Source organism: Oryza brachyantha, chromosome 3, assembly GCF_000231095.2.
Source record: "Oryza brachyantha chromosome 3, ObraRS2, whole genome shotgun sequence".
In the NCBI taxonomy this organism is placed as follows: Eukaryota; Viridiplantae; Streptophyta; class Magnoliopsida; order Poales; family Poaceae; genus Oryza; species Oryza brachyantha.
In genome coordinates, this window is record NC_023165.2 from 18,920,107 (window position 1) to 18,927,167 (window position 7,061).

Consider the following 7,061-nt stretch of genomic DNA (forward strand, 5'->3'; position numbering starts at 1 on the left):
GCAACACAAAATGGTACTTTGGTTATAAATTGAGCTGATTGTCTGACACACCAAATCCAGCCCCAATCGAAATGTCCTAAACCAACTCAAAAACTGAAACATCGCACAAATTAGTAGCACACAAATGGAAAGATAGCTTCCTGCTTCAAATTGCCCAATGAAGATTGGAGAACACGTAATCATCAAATCAAGCACACTCAAATGGTCGTCTCGCTGACACTAACGAGCACCGTCGTCGTCGTCGTCAGGCCAGATGCCCACCTCGGAGCGACCGCCCTCCGTGGCGCACGCCCTGAACATGCCGGTGGTGTTGTACACCATGCTCACCTCGCCGGCGGCCGACACGGCCACCAGCCCGACGTTGCCCGGCGGCACGCCGGCCACCACGCGCGCGGCGGCGTCCTGGAGGGAGAGGCCCGCGTGCTCCATCACGGCCGCCACGTCCCGCGCCACCGTGTGCCGGATGATGGCCTCGCCCTTGCCCGTGGCGGAGACGGCGCACAGCCGGTTGGCGTACGTCCCGGCGCCGATCACCGGGGTGTCCCCGATCCTGCCGACCATCTTGTTCACCAGCCCGCCGGTGGACGTCGCCGTCGCCAGGTTGCCGGCGGAGTCGATGGCCACGCAGCCCACCGTGCCGATCCGGCTGTTGTCGTCCTCGGGAGGGGCTTGGGCTTCTTGGCCTTTAATTGGTTCGGTGTAGTCGATCTGATAACAAGCAAGAAGCAAGAAGGTTCAAAGGCCTCTTCATGCAGGAAAATTCTGTAGTTATTTCGGTAGTAAATTTGTGTAGGTTTGCAATATTATAACTCAAACTTATAGTTTTACAGTAGTTTTATTGAAATACAATTGCAGTTTTGTAATGTTCACTGTTTTTAACATATATACACTATGACGTTTCTTGTTTGGTTCTCTCTAAGCAATACATTATTTCTAAACTGTACAATTCGAGGTTTTAATCAAATTTTGAATCAGATCTATATTGTTATTTCCGAGACATTTCATTATACAACTTGATATGGCAGAGTAGAGAGGGGATTCTGTATGTACTGCTCGCCTGCAATTAACCGGTGACAGAGGAATAACTGCAAACTGTATGCTTAGGGCATTTCTAACCCGATGACTAGGATGGTGTCCATAACATTAAATAAATTGCCACATAGGATGAAAAATAATGTGGCAAGTGAATAAATGAGGAAAGAGAATGAAATCATGTCTTGCATAAGATATGGTTTCTACACAACATCCAAGATATCATGTGAGATAAGTAACATTAAATTTAAGTGTGAAATAGTGATGTTTGTATTGGAAGAGTAGTGTCTAGTACTAGTTTCTTGATATTGGGAAGTTTATAGAAATCATATCTAGTGTTATAGGTTGAGAATGCCTTATCTTCTTACATACTAGTAGTATACTACTACACCATCTATGAACCTGTTAATGCCAGATTTTTGCAAATAGTTGTTAGTGATTGAAACGCGGTGAAAGACCGAATCGGATAATGAGGCGCGAATCGGCTGGAGGCAGGAAGTTGGATGCAAAGGGATTGCAGCCGATAGAGTCCAAATCGAACAAAGATGGAAGTCTGATTAAGCCAAAGCTTGGAGATAAGTTCGATATTTAACTGTGAGTCTGTGGAGATTAATTAGGGTTTATCTTGAAGTTTATTTAGGATTTTGTTATTTAATTAGAGTCCGGACAGTAAAATTAGTTAGTAGTAGATTCTTATACGGTTAGTTATTCTCGGGGCTATAAATATATGTGTCCGGGGTCCTTGTAAATTATCTCTAGATCAATTCAACTTGGCGCATCGCCTTAAATCTTCGACTTGCTTGAGCTCTCGGCGCGGGGTTTGTCTGCTTCGCAATATAAGTTCTAGTTCGTCAAACCCGTCGATCAACTTAGACAAAACTGTCTCGGTTAAAACCGATCTTCTGCCTGGGTGATCGGTGGCCTGAGTTCTACTATTATTTTAATTTGTTTTAGCTTAAGGTAGTGGTAGTTCTCGATCAAGTCCTTGTGAGTTCTTCTGTCTGATCTGTTCACATGAGTCTTGCTGATCTGATTCTGTCTTGGTTCGGTCCGATCAATTGGGTTTGCCAGGTTCATGTTATTGGATTAGATTGGGGGCTTGCGAGGGCTTATTGCCGGAGTCCTAGCCGACATTACCTCAAGTAATCTATTGAGTGATTTGTTAGTCTCATTGATCTTATATTTCTATGATTATATCATGCTAGATTGCATATTGTCTCGGTTAGGTCTGATCTATGTATGTCTCGTGCGGTCTGTCCATAGAGATCTGTCCGATCGGCTGAGTTTAACGAATTGGTTGATGGATTACGCTGTTTTGCTATCTCGTTACACGCATGTTACAATATTCACCTGATGCTATGCGTGGTTATGCTTAGATCTGTACTGTCTCGATTAGGTTCAATATTCTAGATTTGGTATAGGCATGCATGTCATTAGTTGTTATTGTTTTATGTTGATAATTAGTATAGCATTCTAGTATACGTGTATTTCCACGTTTAGTTCCGTATTGGCTGGTAAATACAAGTGCGATAAATACCGAAGTGGTCCGATCGACCAATTAATCTTAAGACTGTCTCAGTTAGTTCTGATCTTTTAAGATTAATCGGTTGCTTGGCCTATTTAGTGTTTATCCTGCTTTTGATTCAGCCGATTGGGCATGTTTTATAATTGTTATCATAAAATTCCTGTAAAGCCGATCGTCTAGTCTATCGGCTAGGGTCCTGGAGCGGTATCGACTATCCAGCCGATAGCGGTTTCGGGGTTAACTATTTTTCATGTTATATCTTGTCAGTTACAGGATCAAACTGACTGACACACGCAATATTTTTAAGAATTAGGTCCTGCACTGGAAGGGTCTAAGATTGATTCCTAAACCTATGTGTGTGACCGTTGATTGTTATTTTCAGCGCCAACAGAACCACATGTAAATCACTTTGAAATTTGAACAGAATAGGGATACGATACCTAATCCAATCACCTGGTAGTTAGGACTTAGGACATGTGCTACCCCAAAGCTTAGCAGAGAGAGAGATAAAGCCGTGGCAGTACCTGCACCCTGTTGGCTTCTCTTGCTTGTCTGAGCCTCTCTTTGTTTTCCTCCGTGATAAAGTGGCTTGGGTCCCTAGTCTCCACGCCCTGACAAGTTATCACCATAGTAAAATTCTTCTTCTTCCTTTTTTTTTCGAAATAAATGCATAAGGAAATTTCATGTAGTATCAAAACTTGGAAGTTCTCATAAGCTAAGTGGTGCACAGGATATGTGTGACACTCCATAATTTCCATTCATGCAACACGCCTGAATGAATGAACTCCAGTCAGTTGTCTCTAGGTAGTATTAATATGAATATATGATCAACCATTATGTACTAATTGCGCTAATTCCATTCGTTTTGGAAAACATAAATTTACTCAAATGTAACCAGTTTAGGAGGCATTTTCCCTTCACATTTGCCATTTCTAAACAGAGCATAAGGAAGATCAAAGGAACATAATGTGGAGTTGAACTGAAGCACGTTGATTAGTGATTTACCGATCACTTTTCGAAAAGATAATCAGAGCAAAGAAAGTAGTGATGAGCTCAAGCACATACTCCAATCTGAATCTTCATTTTTTGTAAAACTGTAACTGCAATAGAGTGTTCAGTGTGCAGATTGAGATTGGCACCTGCTCCCTGGCGAAGGCCTCGGCGCCGTGGAAGGCGAGGTAGATGTGGGGCGTCTTCTCCATGACGAGCCTGGCCAGCGAGACGGCGTTGACGACGGTGGAGAGGCCGGAGACGGCGCCGCAGCGCATGGTGTTGCCGTCCATGACGCAGGCCTCCATCTCGACGGTGCCGTCGGTGGTGAGCACGGAGCCCACGCCGGCGTTGAAGTGCGGGCAGTCCTCCATCTCCCTCACCTGCGCCGCATATGAACCACCATGGATCATCATCGAGCGAGCGAGCGAGATCGAGAGGAGGAGGTAGTGTGTGATGTGCACGCACGACGAGCTCGACGACGTCGAGGGCGGGGTGGCCGGCGCGGAGGGCGGCGGTGCCGAGGTCGAGGCAGCGGCGGAGCGTGGCGAGGCGGGGGTCCCTCCGGTGGGGCGGCAGCGAGCGCGGGATGTCCCCGGCGCCGCCGTGCAGCGCGATCGCCCACCCCATGGATCCGATGGATGGATCGATAGAGTGAGTGCGCGGCGCAGCAGCGAGCGAGCTGAGCCAACAAAAACTAGTAGTATATGCTCGATGGATGACGTCACGCCAACTGCCGCCACTAGTTAGTGCCCTAGTGGCCGGCCGGCCACTGACTCGATTGGCTTGTGGGCGGTGGGGTGAGGTGACGACGGCGGGGGGGGGGGGGGGGCACGTGGTTTGGCGGTGGCCGGTGCGGAGGATCGGCGACGGGGGTGATGAATCGGATGGGATCACGCGCCGTTGGATAGGGACGCGCCGAGAGAGAGACGACCCGACCTGAGCTGAGCCGTCAGACGACCAGCCCGAAGGTGTGGCACGACGTGACGTGGCCGGAGGCTCTGTTCGTTGGGTTGGGTGGGGTCCACCTTGGACGGCTGGTCCTACTTTTCTTTTCCTTAAAGAAAGCCCATTCCAATCTCCGTTACAGCCAACTGCAAGTTATAATTTACTTATTTAATCTAATATACAATAACTACCTATAAAACATATATTAATATATATCCGCGTGTCATTCATACGTTGTGTCTTGAAATTTGTGCTACAGCTAACTATAAATCTCTAACTTACTGCTCTTCTCTATTATCTCCTTAAAATATATTTATAACTGGATTATAACCTGCTATTGTACCTGCTCTCAGTTGTAACTAGGGTTTTTGAAACCGCTGCTAGCTGCCACGCTCACCGCTATAGCCAGTCAAACCGCCGCGGTGCAGCTGTGGTTACCGACGATTTGATTCGAATAAAATTTTGATTAAATTTAAAAAAATGAAAAATTCTGTGAAAAAATTCACAAAACATTATGGTAATAAATATAGAGTTGTGGGAGCAGTTTGGTACGTTTCTACGATAAATATAAGGCAGAACCGATTAAGTATGGTAAACATGCTAAAAGTTCTAGGAATGACACCATTCAGGTCCAAATTCAGAAAATAATATTGATTATATCAAAACCATTTGGTATAAAAATACAACATATATAATCTATAGACAAGATAAAAACACCACATATTATCTTACACATGGCAAGATAATATATGAGAAAAAGAAGGGGAAAACCCTTTGTTGATTGGAATTGCACTCAAAATCTATAGTCTGAAAGCTACGTTTTATAGCCAATGCACTAAAGCAATTTATAATAGTTTATGCATTAATTTTAAATTTCAATTGCGTTATATATTCATTGTCAATTGGGAATTACCATTTGTAATTATTTTGAATGTCAATTAACAAACCTTATGCCGAATTTTTTTTCTAATTTATCAATTAATGTATTCTACATGTACCAAGTACACCATAATATTTATTTCCTATTTTTCATATTTTTTTTGAAAATTTTAGGACTTTTTTATTTATATTTTTATTGGACCAAACATGTCATGCTTTTGAGCCATAACCGCACAATAATCGCCTAAAATCACGTGGTTTTGTCAGGAAAACCGTGAAGAAACCACGAAGACCGTGGAGTTTGAATTCAAATTGTTTGAACAAATTTGTCATGGTTTTAGTGGTTACTGCACATTAACTACATGACAGGTGGGCAAAGGTAACAAATCCAATAGCGGCTTTGTAAACCCTAGTTATAAATGAGACCGATATTACTCCCTAGACTGAGTTTGAGAGAAGACAAAATGAGAATGTGAAAGACAAGATAAAATCATTAACATATGATTAGATGATTATTAATTGTTTCAAAAAATAAAAAATAGATTAATATAATTTTCTAAAGCAACTTTTCTATACATATATTAAAAGAACATATTATTTGGCAGTTAGGAAAGTATATGGAGAAAATGAGGAACATTTTCCCTCAATCTCACTCAGTCGAACGCCCCCAAAATCGTAATCCTTTATACCAGTAAAGTTCATCCCCACATAATGTAGTTATTGCTAGTTCTCTATTCCTCCATGAAACCATATCACCTCAATTGTATGTAGCTTTTGAATCATTCATGTGTGTTGCAAATTGTCTACGCTCTCTAGCTATGCACACCATCTTATCCAATCAATTCGCAGCATTTTTTAGTGTCATCTCAATCATTATTTGTACCATTTGCGCTCTTAGGAAAAAGATTTGCTCTGATCCAACAAAAAGTATCTCGAAGTACCAAATCGTTTTTCACCATTGGATCTAGCTGAATAGGATGTGCACCGTTAGATCCAACGATCAGAAATGATTTGGTACCTCGAGGTATCGAAGCAAATCTCTGGGAAGAAACATTATCTTAATATTCTTAGCACCGTACGATTTAACAACAAAGCAAACTTCATGTTTACTTACATCATACAAGTTCAGTGCAGCAAAGCACACCACAACTTTGAGAACGGTCCCTGGATCAAATTTGGATGGTTTTAACCACAGTGACGATGCTATGGCTGGCATTTGACCGACCATATCCCATCCTAGCCGGGTTGCCAAATGATGATAAAATCAGAAAGAGAGAAAAAAAAAAAGAAGAACCAGACCCATTTCTTATCCCCTCACTGTTCCTCTTCGTCCCCGTCGCCCTCTCTATGTCCATATGAAAATACATGAATTGGGCTTGATGTTCCGGAAAGAAGCAGCAGCATGGCAGGCCGCAGGAGAGAGAGATGGGCGGTCGAAATTTAAAATTTTAATTTTAATTTTGAAGTTGATTTCATGATTTTTTTAATTATAGTTTATTTTCTAGCACTGACTTTTATATCAATATGAATAATTATATAAATTTTTTATTAATAAATTATTTTTATTTATAAATATATCGTTTAACTTTTTCTCATTAAAAAACCCAAACAATGGGCCCTTAAGACAATGTGACCAGCCTATTCCATCGAATACCGTCGACTACTCGGCTGCTACCTACCATCAGCC

The 7,061-nt window shown here is 42.6% G+C and overlaps 1 protein-coding gene across 1 annotated transcript; it reads right to left on the bottom strand.

The window, feature by feature from the left end:
- On the bottom strand, nt 1–4,318 carry LOC102702736 (isoaspartyl peptidase/L-asparaginase 1). The gene is made up of 4 exons (XM_006650230.3): nt 4,016–4,318; nt 3,697–3,930; nt 3,082–3,168; nt 1–708 (listed from the first exon to the last, which is right to left on the bottom strand). Exons 1-4 carry the CDS (start codon nt 4,175–4,177, stop codon nt 220–222), a joined length of 972 nt encoding a protein of 323 aa, XP_006650293.1. The 5' UTR covers nt 4,178–4,318; the 3' UTR covers nt 1–219.
- Nucleotides 4,319–7,061: the final 2,743 nt, after the last annotated feature.

Bases quoted from the DNA above. Each gene is read 5' to 3' on its own strand.
- LOC102702736 (XM_006650230.3), bottom strand. From the start codon at position 4,177: ATGGGGTGGGCGATCGCGCTGCACGGCGGCGCCGGGGACATCCCGCGC. The intron at 3,931-4,015 runs GTGCGTGCACAT...TATGCGGCGCAG, and splicing joins TCGACGTCGTCGAGCTCGTC to GTGAGGGAGATGGAGGACTG. The intron at 3,169-3,696 runs GTGCCAATCTCA...ATAACTTGTCAG, and splicing joins AGGCCTTCGCCAGGGAGCAG to GGCGTGGAGACTAGGGACCC.